The sequence below is a fragment of the Lynx rufus genome, unplaced genomic scaffold (genome assembly GCF_022079265.1).
Source record: "Lynx rufus isolate CCGP_SWC_20201006 ecotype Redwood Valley unplaced genomic scaffold, mLynRuf1.p SCAF_4, whole genome shotgun sequence".
In the NCBI taxonomy this organism is placed as follows: domain Eukaryota; kingdom Metazoa; phylum Chordata; class Mammalia; order Carnivora; family Felidae; genus Lynx; species Lynx rufus.
Window position 1 is genome coordinate 127,323,652 of NW_025814856.1, and position 19,083 is coordinate 127,342,734.

The window sequence follows — 19,083 nt, forward strand, 5'->3', positions numbered from 1 at the left end:
TCCTAAAATAATTTCCTAGCAGGAATGTGGACCAGGCTTTGCAGTATACATCTACCAGTGTTAGCACCATATTTAAGCCTGAAATGAGGTAAAGATAAACTCTCAGATAGCTTTGGGTAAAAATTACAGTAGCATTTTGAATGGGGTATTTACAGCAGTGTTCTTCCTGATCATTAAAATAAGCTGTTTGAAGAACTGATTCCAAGTGTATATACCCAAGTATGTATTGAAATCAATAAATTATACAAAGCTAGGGGTATATGCTTTTAGCAGAGGAAATGTAGCAAAACAGAACTCTCATTTTTCAAAGTCAAACTGTCATTATTGGCTTGATGAAATAAAATATACTCAGCCAATATCACAAGACCAGTTTACCAAATGGCAATGTCCAGGAATTCCACTTTTCAGGGCATGGTCAAGTTTACGGTAGATGCTACCTAGTCAACATCCAGCTCCTACAGAAACTACATTAGTGTATTTGTGTCTTGCTGGTCACTCCATTTAACAAAAAGGTGAGTAGCTTCTCTCTCTTCCCCAGCTATTTTAGTCTATGTAGACAAACCACTTGTACTTACCATCTATATACAGGAATGGGGAGGGAAAGACCCTAAAACTTCGTTAAAATCTGGAAGGGATAAAGTTTGTTTCAGCAAATAAAGTTTAGGGAATAACTAGATAAAATGAGGTAATTCTCTAATTTAGTTCCTATAAATTGATCAGGTGAAACAATAATGTGTAAAATAAAGAAAAAAAAGCAGCTAGCTTTTGGGAGCATAACAAAACTAATTTTTCAAAGAATTACCATTATTTATCAAGTAAAATATAATCTTGTAGTTAAAACAAGACTGGAATTCGGTCTCTAGCCAGGGCTGGTCTTGGTGCTCAGGCAGATGCTTATTACTCAGTTTGACCAAGATTCTTCAAAAACACTCACCAGTAGTATTTTCATCGGACTCTGTTGAGATCCAGATGAAAATAGGAGGAACTTCCCCCTGCAGCCTATAGAAACATGTTAGGGAAACAGTGTAAGGTTGGTACTTAACCTTTTAAAAATTCAGCTGAATACTGCAGATCATTCTTCAGAAAACTCATGTAAACATTCATCTTTTATAAATATGCTGGTGCTAACTGCACCTAACTATAATATAGAGGTATAGCTTCACTATGTCTGCAAGAATGCTGATTAATATATAAGATCTTTCAGTTCCCTGTCAGTCAATTCATTCACTTCCATGATCTTCTCTAAATGTTCCATGTATCGGCCATGGTCCTGCAGGAAATGAGGGACCCTCATGTTTTCAATAACTGCCAATCCTTTTAAGCGATCCACATCTTCGTAAGAGACCTGAAAAAAGGAAGACAGTTTTTATACGTAAGTAACTTCTTCCCTAAGTCTTAAGTGAAACTTTACATGGACGGGTTTTCAAATTAATACCTGCAAAGTAACAAAAATCAGTGACTTCCTTTACTATATTAAATAAGAATGTGTTTTAAAAAATCACTAGTACTGATTTAACACTCAATCTTGGACTTATACTCAGTTTGTCTAGAAATTATACAACTAAATGTAATACATGTGTATGAGAAACTCTAAATCTAAACAAATGTCCTAAATTTAAATAAAAGAACCCAGGAAATAGCTAGAATATAAATGCCATATTATGGAATTAGGAAAATCAGCACAATTATATACTGAATTCCTATTTTCTATTTAATTTCAGAAATAAAATTGTGTTTTATGTTGAATTATTTTACTTTTATTTTGAATTTTTGTAAGCAAATATTTTATAAAATTTCACGTTATTCACTTACTTACATAAAACGTTTCACCCATAAATACCAAAGATTGGCTTAAGTTCTAGAAACTGTCATTACAACTTTAAATTCCAAAACATGGCTGGCTTTAAAAACTACTGTCTTCTGATCAACACTCTTCCTGATTCAGTGGAAAGATTATAAAGAAATCATGTTCATATTGTATTTTATTACATTTTAAAATTTAAGTTATTGAAATTATTTGAGTATTTATACCACTAAGTGTAATGAAAATGGGTTTGTTGTTGATATTCGTGTGGTTTAGTAATTTATTTTTCCTTTCTTGACTGAGGAGACACAGCCATAAATATGTTGCTAAAAGTCAATGTCCAAAAAATTACTGTGTCTGTTTGCTTTTAATTTTTGGTGTTTAATCCACTTTGAGTTTATTTTTGTCTATGGTGTAAGAAAGCAGTTCAGTTTTCTCAGCACTATTTACTGAGGGAAGTTGTCTTTTCTCCACTGTATATTCTTGCCTCTATCATAGATTAATTAAGGCATGAGTTTATTTCTGGGCTATCCTGTTCCATTAATTTACATATCTGTTTTTGTATTAACGCCATACTGTTTTGATCACTACAGCTTTGTAGTGTTCATTGAAATCTCGGATTCTTACACATTCAGTGTGGTTCTTCTTTATTCAGATGGCTTTGCTATTCGAGGTTGTTTGTGGTTCTGTACAAATTTTAGGATTATTCTAGTTCTGTGAAAAATGCTACTGGTATTTTGATAGGGATTGTGCTGAATCTGTAGATTGCTTTGGCTATTAGGGAAATTTTAACAGTATTAATTGTTCTGATCCAAGGGCACAGTATATCCTTCCAATTGTTTGTGGCATCTTCATTTCTAGATATTTTATCCTTTTGGTACGATTGTAAATGGGACTAAATTTCTCTTTCTGCTTTGTTATTAATATGTAGACATGCAACAGATTCCTGTGTATTAAATTTGTATCCTTAGAAAAATATCTCAGCTGAGATTTGGGTAGAAAAAGTCTAAAATGAGCCCAGTGCATTTTACTTAGCCAGCAAACATGATGACATGTTTCTAAAAACAAAGGAGTAGCCAGTGGAAGGGCTGAATAAAAGAATAAGTCTGGGGGTTCCTGGGTGGCTCAGTTGGTTAAGTGTCTCACTCTTTTGATTTTGGCTCAGGTCATGATTTCTTGGTTTGCAAGATTGAGCCCCACCTTGGGATCTGCACTGACAGTGCAGAGCCAGTTTGCGATTCTGTGTCTTCCTCTCTTCTGCCCTTCCCTCACTCATACTCTCTCAAAGTTTTTTTTTTTTTTTTTTTTTTTTAAAGAGTAAGTCCATAACAATACTACAAAAAAGAATGAAATGTAAAAGAATCAAAATATCTCTATTTTGCTACCACTAGTGTAGTTAACTGGGCAAAGAACAATGGATATTAAAACCATTCCTTGAAAGATTTAAGGAACAGTACATTCACAGGTATTACCCCACAGATTACTTATTTAATACAAAAAAGATACCTTTATTTTCTGATCTTTCCATTGTAATTTACCCAGTGATCAAACGAAGTATCACTGATAATGGAACAAAATCACATGTGTGCTTTCTAGCGTGATGCACTATAAACTATACAAGTCACGCATGTAGTGTATTCTTGGTAAAAAAGCGTTTAGCCTGAATCTAACCATAAGAAAACAATTCATTAATCCAGATTGTAGGAATTCCCAAGAAAATGGTCCTGGACTCTCAAAAATGTCAGGAAAAACAAAAACACTTGATAGAGGGCAGCACAAGAGGAACTGTTACAGATTAAGAGACTAAATATTATGAACAAATGCAGGATCCAATCCTGAGTGTAGCTCTTTTTTTGTGAGCCAGGATCCAAAGGACATTTTTGGGATAATCTGAGAAATATTAAGTAGACTGTGTTTTAGATATTGTATTGAATCAGTGATACATTTCTTAAAAAAAATCACATGGTCATGTCACAATATTTGGGAGATAAAGGGGAAAGTGTTATATTTGCAGCTCACTTTAAAATGCTTTAGAAGATGTACATTAAAAATACATTGCCAAATTTATTTTTCCCTTCATTTACCTCTTATTGTCCACGAAGAAATTCTGAAACTTGGTTTTGTAACAACCATACTTCTTCCCTCCAGTTATCACAAGAAGGAAACTTACTCCAACACAAAGTATAAAAACAATTTGAACCTGAGTCTTATTGAGTCATTAAATTGAGCTGAAGGAAATAATGACCCCGGGTGTTGGTTTCACACCAACCAATGGTTTTGCCATTGGTTTCACTCACCTTCCCCAGAGCAGTCAGCAGATGAAAGTCAATGGTCTCTCTGTACCGGAGGATCTGCAGGATGCCATCCAAGTAGACCTGGTCTTTACTGAAGCACCCTGGAGGAACCACAATAGCATTTATTTTCTGACGTTTAGTAAAATTACTAAGTAATTAGATACTAACCCATTCCCTTTACTGTAGGAATCAGCCCTGAGTGAAAATATACACAGCAAATTAACTGTCTTCATAACATAAAATAGAGGGTCTTGGGAAGCACCAGGATATTGTGCCGAGTGGCAGCTTCCCTTTAAGAATTTTTTCTCTCCAGATCCCCACTCCCGTAATTAAAGCAGCATTTTTTTCCAGTTATAAAGAAACACAGGTAGTTAAAAATATAGGACTCATAAATACGTCACCCACACTCCCACTATTTGGTCATAACCCTAACTCTCATGTACACAGAGGCACTTGAGGCAAGGGGAAGGATGGCTACAAAGCAGTGAATCTCAAAGGCAATGTGAAGACATGGGATCTCAGAAACCCCTGGTTTTTAAAAATGCTACTCCTTACACCATTAAAAAGTTATAGGTAATGTTGATACTATTCCTCCATATGAAAATAAGAATTAGAACTAGATTTTAACATGGACACTTAAAAGCAGAACAAAATATGAAGACATGGAAAGTAGGAACAGCCCACGGGAACAGAGACTAGTTAAGAGTGTTCCACTCACAAAGAAAATTTTTCTCCCGTGACATAACTTACGTAAATTTTCTAAAATTTTGCTCTATTAAACGGACTAAAATTCTATCCTCCATTAAGTCCTACATTAAGAAAGTATTACTTTTTTTAGGTATGCTAAAAGCATAGGAATTATGGACAAAAAGTGGGACACTTTGTAAACTAGGCTCCTATCTCATAAGCTGGTCCTACTTTTCAGTAGGAACAAAACTCTTATTTGAGATACCTAATGCATGAGCCCTGACTGGATCTAGATTTTAAAAAATGGCTATAAGGAACACTTTCCTTATAGCTATTTTTCCTCCACAGAGTGGGAGAAAATATTTGTAAATCCTGTATCTGACAAGAGATTTGTAATTAGAACATATAAAGAACTCTTAAACTCAATAATAAAAGTAACCCAATAAAAAAATGGACTAAGGGTCTAAATAGACAATTATCCACAGGAAATATGCAAAGGACCATGAAAGCACATGAAAAGATGCTCAACATCATTAATCATCAGGGAAATTGCAAATCAAAACCCCAGTGCGGTAGGACTTCCAAGGAAGATGGCAGAGTAGGAGGATCCTAAGCTCACCTTGTCCCAAGATGGAGATAATTATTAACACCCACATTAGTGTAAATAACTCAAAAAAACAACCTGAAGACTGGAAGAACACACTCTCCACAGCTAAATGTAGACAGGCCACACTGAAGAGGGTAGAAAGGGCAGAGATAGGAGATTGTCTTCAGGAGAGAGGAACACTGTAACCATGCAGGAAGGAGAGAGGATCATTGTAAAACATAGTGAAGGGAGAGGAGCAGATCCCACACCTGGCACCCTACACATAGGGGACCTGCACTATAAAGACAAATCCCTTAACATTTGGCTTTGAAAGCCAGAGGGGCTTAGCTTCATGGGTTCTTACAGTCAGTGGGCTTAATACCTGGAACTTTAAAAATCACGAAGCTCTGGCATGGGAGACCTGGAGAGCAATAGGAAACTGAGTCCCTAACCTTAAAGAGAAAGCATACCAAACAACCCCACTGAGGTGCAGCATAGAAGCAGCACTGGGGTGTATGGGAAGGAGACTTATTTAATAATCTCAGCATGTGTGCTGGAAGGACAAGAATCTTTAGAAGACTTCTCCAAGAACAAAAGAGCTGATGGGTGCCATCCCTCTCCCAACCACAGCCTAGATACATGGACACATGCAGGAACCAGAACAAATACTCTCCACCTGGCTTGCTAACAGTGCATCCTGCCCCCTCCAGCCCATCCTCAGCAGTTCTCCAAAAGAGCTACAGGTCCCCTCAGAGAGCAGACCCTCACCCAGCTTGCAAAGCTGTATTCTCCTGCGGGTCCACCCCTCCATCCTGGCCTCCACAGGAGTTTTCCCAGATGGCTGCAGGTCCCCTCCAACAGCAGACCACTGTGGATCTTGCAGGCACCATATGCCCCACCCCAACCACACAGCACTACAAAACCTCTTCTTCATAAGGCCACTACTCTCAAGAGCAGGAAAGGTAGCTGACTTTACTAACACAAAGAAACATATCCAGGAGAGTTAGAAAAAATGAGGAGACAGAGGAATATCTCCCAAATGAAAGAATAGGACAATATCCCTGCAAAAGAGCTAAATGAAACGGTTTATGCAATATGCCTGACAGAGAATTTAAAGTAATGGCCTCATGGGCTTGAGAAAAGAGTGGAAGATTTCAGTTAAGACCCTCAACAAAAAGACGGAAAACATAAAGAACCAATCCCAGATTGAGAACTCAATAAATGGTATTAAAAATACACTAGTGGGAATAGATAGTAGAGTAGAGGAAGCAGAAGAATGGATCAGCAACCTGGAGGACAGAGTAATGGAAATCAAGAAGCTGAACAGGAAAAACAATAAAAAATGAAAATAGATTAAGGAAACTCAGCAACACCATCATGCATAATAACATTCTAAGGACCTCAGAAGGAGGAGAGAGAGAAAAAAGAGGGAAGAAAATTTATCTGAAAAAATAATAGCTAAAAACTTCCCTAATCTGGGGAAGATAAAAGAAATCCAGATCAGGAGGCACAAATGGCTCCCAATAAAATCAACCCAAGGAGATCCACACCAAGATATAGAGCAATTGAGATGGAGTTAAGATGGTGGAATAGTATGGAGACCCTGAGCTTGTCACCTTCCTGAAACACAGCTAGATCAGCATCAAACTATTTTTGAACACCAAGGGAACTGATCTGAGGATTAACGCAACAATCTGCATAATTTGAGCCAGAGAACTTGGCAGGTACATGGTGTGGAAAGGTGAATTGGGGGACAGAAAAGTCACGGAGCCATGGAGGACAGGGAGCCATTTTTGCGGAGAGAGGACGGGGGGGGGGATGCAGCGGGTCGGGATCATGTAAGAAAAGCACTCCCCCCAAAAGCAACTAGAGAGAAAGAAAAAGAGTGAAAACACAGGGAACTGGGCAAGAAATCTGTTCCCCAAAACTATTACAGAGTAAAAGGAGAGGGTTCCAATATCGCCAGGATTCTATAAACTGTGGAGCGCAGTCTGAAGTTTCGGTGCACCTGGCAGTGCTCTGGTGAGGAAGTGGGACAAATCCCCAGGAGCAGTACTCTGAAAGTTCCCCGTGTGCCATACAGGAAGGAAAGATTCCCCTGCTAGGAATCCATTTGGTAGAGGTCTCCCAGGGGGCAAAAGTCCCACCAGACCTCAGAGAGCTGCCACTTTTACTGAAATTGGACCAAAGACACTAGAGTGCAGGAAAACCTGGTGCCAGCTGTGTTGTGATTTACCATAAACTCTGAGCCTCTGCTGCTTTGGGAGCAGGCAGACATTTTCTGGGACAAGCCAGCACCCAACCACTGTTCAGCAAGATCTTCCCCCAGAGAATCAGTGCAGGTCTAAACCGCAGGGGTCTCTGAAGGGTGGGGTTTTGAAACACAGCCCCATCTGAGATAAAACTCTGGAGGGAGGCGCCACCTGGTAGGCAGACAGCTTGAACAGAAGGTAAAGGTGGGGAGTGGATGGAAGGCTAAGACAAAGGAGGGGTGTTTGATCACATGTTTGTGAGGGCACAAAATTCCGTGCCAGAGATTAGAGAGCTGGGTGAAGCTATTTTCACCTCTAGCAGGTACATATAGAGACCGACCCCACTGAGCTAAGCGGAGCCACCAAGTGGAGAACAGAGCTGTTACACCACACCCTGCCTACCTGTGCCCTCCAAGCACATCCCCCAGACGACCAGCACAAATCCCTTCCAACTGCTTAGTCTACAGACTATAGTATGCTGCAGTTTCAATTCTAGGGGAAACTGGATATAACTTCATTTGGGTCTCATGCTGTTTGTTGGTTTGGTTGTTTTCTTTGCTTCCGTTTTTGTTTATGTTGTTTTCTTTTTCTTTTCTTTCTCTTTCTTGGATACAGAAAGAGCAAAATTTTAAATTTAAACAATTGTTTTATTCTATTAATTTTTTTAAAATTTTAAATGTTTTTTTTCTCTTTTCTATCAAGCTTCTCTGAGCAAGTAGACTGGAACACACCTAGGATCTAGCTTCCTTTATTTTTTTGTTTTGTTAGAATATATAGTAATTAAAATGGCAAGAAGCAGAAATTAAGAGAGAATTTTAAAGCAGCAAGGGAAAGGGGGTGCCTGGATAGCTCAGTTGGTTGAGCGTCCAACTTCAGCTCAGGTCATGACCTTGCAGTTTATGAGTTTGAACCCCATGTCAGGCTCTGTGCTGACAGCTCAGAGCCTGGAGCGTGCTTCAGATTCTGTGTCTCCCTCCCTCTCTGTCTCTGCCCCACTTGCACTCTTTCTCCAAAACATAAATAGACATTAAAATTTTTTTTTAAAGCAGCAAGGGAAAAGAAAACAGTTACACACAAGAGAAACCCAATTAAGACTATTAGCTGTTCAGCAGAAACTTTGCAGGCCAGAAGGGAGTGGCATGATATATTTGAAATGCTGAAAGAAAACCTGCAACCAAGAATACTCTATCCCACAAAGCTATCATTCAGAATAGAAGGAGAGAGATAATTTCCCAAACACAAGTTAAAGGAATTCATCACCACTAAACCAGCCTTACAAGAAATGCTAAAGGCGTTTCACTGAGTGGAAAGGAAAGACCATAAGCAGGAATAAGGAAAGTAGGAACCACAAAAGTAATAAAATAGAGCACATGTATAAAAATCAGTCAAGGGATTCACAAAATAAAAGGAAGTAAATTATGACACCATATACCTAAAATGTGGTGGGGAGAGGAGTATAGATTTAATGCTTTTAGTATAGTTTACTAATGAAGAACTTAATGAAGAGACTCCAGCAAAAATTCCTAGAACTGATAAATGAATTCAGTAAGGTTGCACAACACAAAATCATTATACTGAAATCCACTGCATTTCTATACCCTGATATTGAGCATATAGAGAAATTAAGAAAACAATACCATTTACAATTGCACCAAAAATAAAATACCTAGGAGTAAACTTAACCATGGAGATGAAAGACCTGTACTGTGAAAACTATAAAACACTGATGAAAGAAACTGAAGGTGACACAAATGGAAAGATACTCCATGCTGATGGATTTGTACAATATTGCTAAAATGACCATACTACGCAGCAATTTCCAAATTTAATGCAATCCCTATCAAAACACCAATAGCATTTTTCAAAGAACTAGAGTAATTAATCCTAAAATTTGTATGTAACCACAAAAGACCATAAATAGCCAAAGTAATCTGGGAAAAAGAACAATACAGGAGGTTATCACAATCCTGATTTCCAGATACATTACCAAGCTCTAGTAATCAAAGCAGTATGGTACTGATGCAAAATAGATATATACGTCAATGGAAAAGAATAGAGAACACAGAAATAAACCAATGATTATATGGTCAATTAATCTTCAGCAAAGGAGGCAAAAATATTCAATGGGAAAAACTTTCTTCAACAAATGGTGTTGGGAAAATTGGACCACTTTCTTACACCATACACAAAAATAAACTGAAAATGATTTAAGGAACCTAAATGTGAGACCTGAAACTAAAAATCCTAGAAAAGAGCACAGGGAATAACTGGACACTGGCAACATTTGTCTAGATCTGTCTCCTGAGGCAAGGGAGCACAAAACAAAGAAAAAAACCAAAAGAACCACTCTTAAATATAGAGAATAAACTCATGGTTACCAGAGGGGAGGTGGGTGGGAGATGAGTGAAACAGGTGAAAGGAATTAAGAGTACATTTATTGTGATAAGCACTGAATAAATATAGAATTGCTGAATCACAATATTGTAAACCTGAAACTAATATAACACTATACTAATGACACTGGAATTTTAAAAAATAAAACATTTAAAAAACAAAACAAAAAACCACAATGAGATACCCACTAGGATGATTATAATAATAATTTTTAAAGTGAAAACAGTAAGTGTTGGTAAGGATATGGAAAAATAAAAACCAAAGGATGGCAGAGCAGCATGGAGACCCTCCCTCAGCTTCTCTTGTCCCTGAAATGCAGCTAGATCAGCACCAAACCATTTTGCACACCTAGGACTAAGCAGAGAGAATTTGTATAACTTGAGCCCAGAAACTGGCAGGTACACAGTGTGGAGAGGAGAACTGGGGGAGTGAAAAGCCACAGCAGGTAGGGAGCTGTTTTGGCAGAGACAGAGGAGAAGAGTGCAGTCATTGGGAGAGTGCAGGGAAAACACTCCCCTGGAGAGAAAGAGTGAAAACACTTGCAGGGGACTGAACAAGAAATTTGTTTCCCAAAACCACTGACAGGAATAAAGGAGAGAGTCTCAATACTACCGGGATTCTATAAACAGTGGAGCAGAGTCTGACATTCCAGAGCTCAGTGCCTGGTGGCACTCTGGTGAGGAAGCAGGGTGAATCCCCAGGAGCAGGCAGAGTGGTCCAGGGGTCCATGTGCCACACGGGGAGAAGTGCTTCCCCTGCTTGGAGTGCATTTGGTAGAGGTCATAAAGCCTCCCCACAGGGAAAGGTCCCAGCGGACCCTGGAGAGCAGCCACGTTTGCTGGTATTGGGACAAAGACACTGGAGTGTGGTGAAACCTGGTGCTCGCTGTGTGTTGTGATTTGCCACAATCTCTGAACCTCTGCTGCTGCGTGATGGCATGAACATTTTCTGGGGCAAGCTGGCCGTTCGCCATTGCTCAGTGAGACTCTCCCCTGAAGAGTTGGAATGGGTCCAAGCCACAGGGGTCTCTGAAGTGTGGGATTTTGAAACACAACCCCATCGGAGATAAAACTCTGGAGGGGGGTGCCACCTGATGGGTAGACAGCCTGGACACGAGCAGGGTAGAGGCGGGGAGGGGAAGGAGTCCTGAGACCCGTGCTCGATCACAGGTCAGTGAGAATGCAAAGTTCCTGTGCCAGAGATTAGGGAGCTGGATGAAGCCATTTCCAACTCTCCTGCACATGTGCATGCACACCACACTGATCCACCCAGTAAGCTAAGCAGTGCCACCTAGTGGAGAACAGAGCCGTTAACACCAAGCCCTGCCCAACAGCGCCTTCTAAACACATCCCCTAGACGACCAGCACAAGTCACCCCACCTGCTTAGTGTACCAACTACAGAGCACTTCACAGTTTGAGTTCTATGGGAAACTGGATGCAACTTCATTTGGGTTTCATTCTGTTTGCTGGTTCATTTATCTGTTTAAATTTTGTTTCCTTTCTTTTCCATGGATACAGAAAAGTTTATTTTTAATTTTTTAGATTTTTTTGTTCTATTCGATTTTGTTATGTCAATTTTTAAAAATTTTTTCTTTTCCCCCTTTTCTTCCCCTTTTTTCTCTATTCCATAAAGCTTCTTTCAACAAGCAGACCAAAACACACCTAGGATCTAGCTTCATTTATTTTTTTTAATTTTTAAAAAATATTTTAATTTAAATTTATTTTATTAATTTTTTCTTCCTCCAAAATGAAAAATGAAGGAATTCATCCCAAAAGAAAGAACAGGAAGAAATGACAGCCAGGGGCTTAAACAACACAGAAGGAAGCAGGATGAACTAGAATTTAGAACCATGATAATAAGAATATGTTGAAAAAAAGCACAGAATCCCTTTCTGTGGAGATAAAAGATGTAAAATCTAGTCAGGACAAATTAAAAATGCTATAACCAAGGTGTAATCTCGAATGGATGCCATGATGGCAAGGACAGATGAAGCAGAGCAGCAAAATCAGTGATATAGAAAAAAATATGGAGAATGAAGCAGAAAAAAAGACGGAAACAAAGGCAAAAGAGCACAATACAAGACTTAGAAAACTCAGTGACTTATTATAGAGGAATAACAACTGAATCATACAAGTCCCAGAAGAGAACAGAGAGAAAGAGAGGCAGAAGGGTTATGTGAGCAAGTTATAGCTGAAAACTTATCTGGGGAAGGACACAGACATCAAAATCTAAGAAGCACAGAGAACTCCCATTAGATTCAACAAAAACTGACCATCACCAAGGCATATAATAGTCAAATTCACAAAATACACAGACAAGGAAAGAATTCTGAAAGAGCAAAGAAGAAAAAAGTCCTTAACCTATAAGGGAAGATAGATTAGGTTTGCTGCAGACCTATCCACAGAAACTTGGCAGGCCAGAAAGGAATGGCAGGATATAGTCAACGTGCTGAATTGGAAAAATATGCAGCCAAAAATTCTTTATCCAGCAAGACTGTCACTCAAAACAGAAGGAGAGATAAAGAGTTTTCCAGGCAAAAACTAAAAGAGTTCCTGACCACTAAACCAGTTCTGCAAGAAATTTTAAGTGGGACTCTTTGGGGAAAAGATGAAAACAAAACAAAAAAGACCAAAAGCAACAAAGACTAGAAAGAGCCAGAGCACATCACCAGAAACTCCAACTCTACAGGTAACACAATTCATATCTTTCAGTATTCACTCTAAATGTCAATGGACTAAATGCTACAATCAAAAGACACAGGGTATCAGAATTGATAAGAAAACAAGACTCATCTATATGCTGCTTACAAGAGTCCCATTTTTAGACCTAAAAACACCTGCAATTGAAAGTAAGGAGATGGAGAACCATCTATCATGCCAATGGTCATCAAAGAAACTAGAGTAGTCATACTTATATCCCACAAACGAGATTTTAAAATAAAGATTTTAACAAGAGGTGAAGAATGGCAACATAACATAATTAAGGGGTTTATCCACCAAGAAGATTGTAAAATATTGTAAATGTTGTAAATATTTAGGCCCCCTACATGGGAAAAATCAAATATATAAATCAATTAAACACAAACATAAAGAAACTCATTGATAATAATACCATAATAGTAGGGGACTTCAACACCCCACTTACAACAATGGACAGATCATCTAAGCAGAAAATGAACAAGGAGACAATGGCTTTGAATGACACACTGGACCAAATGGACTTAACAGATACATTCAGAACATTTCATTGTAAAGCATACACATTCTTCTCGAGTACACATGGAACATTCTCTGGAACAGATCACATACTGCGACACAAATCAGCCCTCAACAAGTAAAAAAAAATCAGGATCATACCTTGCATATTTTCAAACCACAACACTATGAAACTTGAAATCAACCACAAGAAAAAACTTGGAAAGAAAATGAATACTTGGAGATTAACAAATATCCTGCTAAAGAATGAATGGGTTAACCAAGAAATTTTTTTGAAGTTTCTTTTGAGTGCACAGGGGAGAGGCAGAGAGAGAGAGAGAGAGAGAGAGAGAGAGAGAGAGAGAGAGAAAGAAAGAGAGAGAGAGAGAGAGAGGATCTCTAGCAGGCTCCATGCTGCCAGCATAGAGCCGAACATGGGGCTTGAACTCATAAACTGTGAGACCATGACCTGAGCCGAAATCAAGAATCGAAAATTTTACCAATTGAGCCAACCAGGCACACCTAACCAAGAAACTAAAAAGGAAATTAAAAAGTACATGGAAGCCAATGAAAATGAAAACACAATAGCCCAAAACCTCTGGGATGCAGCAAAGGCGGTCATAAAAGGAACAAAGGTCTCAAATACACAATCTAACCTTACACCTAAAAGAGCTGGAAAAATAACAGCAAATAAAGCCCAAAACCAGCAGAAGAAGGGAAATAATAAAACATTAGAGCATAAATCAATGATATCAAAATTAAAAAAAAAAACAAACAGTTGGACAGAGCAGTGAAAGGTTCTTTGAAAGAATTAACAAAATTGATAAACCCCTTAGCCAGAGTGATCAAAAGAAAAAGCAAAGGACCCAAACAAATGAAAGAGAGAGCACAACCAAAACTGCAGAAATACAAACAATGATAAGAGAATATAATCAATTATATGCCAACAATATGGGCAATCTGGAAGAAATGGACAAATTCCTAGAAACATATAAACTACCAAAACTGATACAAGAAGAAATAGAAAATTTGAACAGACCCATAACCAATAAAGACATTGAATTAGTAATCAAAAATCTCCCAAAAAACAGGAGTCCAGGGGCAGATGGCTTTCCAGGGGAATTCTACCAAACATTTAAAGAGTTGGGGGGCCTGGGTGGCTCAGTCAGTTAAGCGTCCAACTTCAGCTCAGGTCATGATCTTGTGATTTGTGGGTTTGAGCCCCGCGTTGGGCTCTGTGCTGACAGCTCAGAGACTGGAGACTGCTCCAGGCAAATGAAAACCACAGAGCCTGCTGCCTCTTCTCTCTGCCCCTCCCATGCTCATGCTCTGTTTCTGTCTCTCAATAATAAATAAAACATTAAAAAAATTAAAAAATAAAATAAAGAAGAGTTAACACCTATTCTTTTGAAGCTGTTCCAAAAAATAGAAATGGATAGAAAACTTCCAAACTCATTCTATGAAGCTAGCATTACCTTGATTCCAAAACCAGACAAAGACCCACTAAAAAGGAGAACTACAGACCCTGATGAACATGGATGTAAAAATTGTCAACAAGATACGGGAAAACCAGATCCAATAATACATTGAAAGAATTATTCACCACGATCAGGTGGGGCTTATTCCTGGGATGCAGGGCTGGTTCAATATCCACAAACCAATTAACGTGATACACCATGTAAATAAAAGAAAGGATAAGAACCATATGATCCTCTCAGTAGATGCAGAAAAAGCACTTGACAAAATACAGCATCGATTCTTGATAAAAACCCTCAAGAAAGCAGGGATAGAAGGATCATATCTCAAGATCATGAAAGCCATATATGAAAGACCCACTGATAACAACATCCTCAATGGGGAAAACCTGACAGCTTTCCCTCTAAGGTCAGGAACAAGACAGGGATGTCCACTCTCACCACTGTTATTCAACATAGTGTTGGAAGCCTTAGCCTCAGCAATCAGCACAAAGAAATAAAAGGCATCCAAATTGGCAAGGAGGAAGTCAAACTTTTACTCTGAAGATGACATGATACTCTCCTTAGAAAACCCAAAAGGCTCTGCCAAAAAACTGCTAGAACTGATCCATGAATTCGGCGAAGTTGAAGGATATAAAATCTATGCTCAGAAATCGGCTGCATTTCTATGCACCAATAGCAAAGCAGCAGAAAGAGAAATCAAGGAATCTATCCCATTTACAATTGAACCAAACACCATAAAATACCTAGGATTAAACCTAACTAAAGCAGTGAAAAATCTATACACTGAAAACTACAGAAAGCTTAGGAAAGAAATTGAAAAACACAAAAAAATGGAAAAATATTCCAGGCTCATGGATTGGAAGAACAAATATTGTTCAAATGTCGAAAGTACCCAAAGCAACCTACATATTCAATGCACTCCCTATCAAAATAACACCAGCATACTTCACAGAGCTGGAACAAACAATCCTAAAATTTGTATGGAACCAGAAAAGACCATGAATATCCAAAGCAATCCTAAAAAAGAAAACCAAAGATGGAGGCATCACAATTTTGGACTTCAAGATGTATTACAAAGCTGTAATCATCAGGAAAGTATGGTACTGTCACAAAAACAGACCTATAGATCAATGGAACAGAACGAAGAACCTAGAAATGGACCTACAAACATATGGCCAACATCTTTGACAAAGCAGGAAAGAATATCCAATGGAAAAAAAAGTCTCTTCAGCAAATGGTGTTGGGAAAACTGGACAGTGACATGAAGAATGAACCTGGACCACTTTCTTACACCATACATAAAAATAAACTAAAGGGACGAAAGACCTAAATGTAAGACAGGAAGCCATTAAAGTCCTAGAGGAGAAAGCAGGCAACAACCTCTTTGACCTTAGCTGCAGCAACTTCTTACTTGACATGTCTCTGGAGGCAAGGCAAATGAAAACCACAATGAGATACCACTTCACATGTGTCAAAATGGCTTAAATTAACAACTCAGGCAACAAGAGATGTTGGCAAGGATGTGGAGAAAGAGGAACCCTATTGCAATGCTGGTGGAAATGCAAACTGGTGCAGCCACTTTGGAAAACAGCATGGAGGTTCCTCAAAAAGTTAAAAATGGAACTATCCTATGACCAAGGATTTATCCAAAGGATACAGAAGTGCTGTTTTGAAGGGACACGTGCACCCCAATGTTTATAGCAGCACTATCAACAATAGCCCAAGTATGGAAAGACCCTAAATGTCCATCGACTGATGAATGGAAAAGAAGATGTGGTGTGTGTGTGTGTGTGGTACATATATGTATTATATATACACATGTGTAACACATATATACACATATATGTATATATATACACACACATACACACATATACAACAGAATATTACTTGGTGATCAAAAAGAATGAAATCTTGCCATTTGCAACAATGTGGGTAGAACTACAGTATATTATGCTAAGTGAAATCAGAGAAAGACAAAGAGCATGTGGCTTCACCCATATGCAGAATTTAAGATACAAAATAGATGAACATAAGAGAAGGGAAGCAAAAATAATATACAAACAGGAAGACAAACCATAAGAGACTTAAATACAAAGAACAAACTGAGGGCTGCTTGAAGGGTGTTGGGTGGGGGTGATGGGCTAAAGGTGTGAGGGGCATTAAGGAGGACACTTGTTGGGATGAACACTGGGTGTTATACATAAGTGATGAGTCACTAAATTATATTCCTGAAATCAAAAAAAAAAAAGAAAGAAAAAAATAAGAACCCCCATATACTGCTGGTGGGAATGTAAAATGGAGCACTCACTTTGAAGAACATTCTGGCAGTTCCTCAAAAGGTTAAACAGAGAGTTACCATATGACCCAACAATTCCACTCAAAAATATATATATAATCCATGAGAATTAAAAATATAAACTTGTACCCAAATGTTCATAGCAACATTATTTGTAACAGCCAAAAAGTGTGGAAACAACTCAAATGTCCATTAATGGTGAATAGAAAAATAAAATTTCATATACATATATATTGTTATTCAGCAATAAAAAGGACTGAATACTGATACATGCTACCATACGGATGAATCTTAAAAACATTATGCTAAGTGAAAGAACCCAGACACAAAGGGTTATATATTATATGATTCCATCTGTATGAAATGTTCAAAACAGGCAAACCTATGAAAGTAGAGTAATGGTTACTTGGAGCTGGGGGCATGGGGGAGAAGGAATGGGAAATGACAATGGGTACAGGTTTATTTTTGGGGTGATGAAAACGTTCTGGAATTAGACAGTGGTGACAGCTGCACAACACTACGAATATTCTAAAAACTACTGAACTGTACCTTTTAATGGGCAAACTGTATGCCAAGTGAATTATATCTCAGTAAACCTGTTTTTACAATCAGCGCGTGAAGGCAGAACTGGCAAAATGTTAACTATTCATGTATCTACAGGAAGGGTAATATGGGTGTGAATTCTATCACTGCCATATTTCTGTAGGCTTGAAATTTTTCAAAATGAGATTTGAGAAAATAATGCTAACGAAACGTGATTTGGGAAAACCAGCACTGACCTCAAGTAACAGGTTTACTTTTTCGTAAGTAAGTGAATTCTATGGTTGGTGGAGAAGGATGTAACCAAAATCAACAGACAACTAACCACAAGTCAGGAAACCTATAGTCAAGGGACACCCACCTGGTTGAGAAGTATCAGTCCATCCCCTCTTCGCTCGTACACAATAATCCCATCTTGTATTGGGGTCTTTGACAAACTTTCCAATATCTTTGAAGAGTTCACAAAAAGACATTTGGCTGGCTCGATAAACAGTGTAGTAGAGGAGGGCAGCCCTCCATAAAAAGGGGTCTTTTCTAAAAAGGACACTGTGAATACTTGCCAGTCCTTCCTCTGTGGGATTGTTTGGCTTTAGCTCATGTTTTTTACGACCAGTCCAACTGTTCCATGGCTGCTGAAGGTTGTTAATACCTCGAAAATAATGTGTGCCTGTGGACAAGAAAAGGCACACAAAAACCAAGAAATGACATTCTCATTTTAACTCTTAGCCAAAAAAAGATTCTACCAACAGTTCTAAAATTAAACTGATGTGTACCTACAAAACAAAGTGGAAAATGACCTTACCCTAAAGCCTTTTGCAGGAGGTACTCTGCCTTCAGAAGGACTACATGTGTCATTAGGAGAGGTAAAGGGAAGAATCACAGACTTTGATATTTGAAAAAAATATGAGAGAGCACTTAGTTCAATTTCTTCAAGTTTCAGGTGGGAGGACTAAAATTCAGAGGAGTTAAATGACTATCCATGCTTAATACAGCTACACAGTGCCTGAAAAAATCTAATTTGAAGTAAGACATTACTATCTTGGCTCAAGTGAAACCTAAAAATTTCATTACTTTTTGCTAAATACTGCTAAGAGAAAACCCCATTATAAAAGAATGTTTCTCTGATGCTGATTTCTGATATTACAAATGAACAAATGGAGAAGGGCTACCCTACCTATTTCATGCCTCAGCATTCCCTCCAGCCAGTGCTCACGTGCAGTGGAAACATTGATGGTCAGCGTTGGACATCCATTTACCACTGTCATCGAAGCTCGGGAAAGCAGATCTTCAGTGAGATGTACCACAATCTAAGGAGCAAGAGGAAAAATATAAATATATGAAACAAAACGTAAAGGCTGGGGAGAAGCAGCTTTCACAGGAAACCACAGACCCATAAATCAAGATGTTTTTATTTTGCTTATACCAATTCAAATCTCCCAGAAACCTAGACGATGAAATGCAGGGCCAATCACTTCTGACGCTTCCACCTTTGAGCCGGGGGAACTCAAGAACCTTTCCTGGAATGAAGGAAAGTAGAGGGCCGCGCTCTCAAAT

General features: G+C 38.4%; 1 protein-coding gene across 1 annotated transcript in view; it reads right to left on the reverse strand.

Annotated features, from left to right (window-relative positions):
- Positions 1-1,183: 1,183 nt before the first annotated feature.
- MATCAP2 (microtubule associated tyrosine carboxypeptidase 2) overlaps positions 1,184-19,083 on the reverse strand; it is a 72,992-nt gene continuing 55,092 nt past the window's right edge. Inside the window, exons 5-8 of the mRNA XM_047096953.1 lie at positions 18,704-18,836; positions 17,891-18,196; positions 4,102-4,199; positions 1,184-1,345 (exon numbers count right to left, since the gene is read on the reverse strand). Coding sequence (XP_046952909.1) covers positions 1,184-1,345; positions 4,102-4,199; positions 17,891-18,196; positions 18,704-18,836 — 699 coding nt within the window. The remainder of the gene's footprint in view (positions 1,346-4,101; positions 4,200-17,890; positions 18,197-18,703; positions 18,837-19,083) is intronic.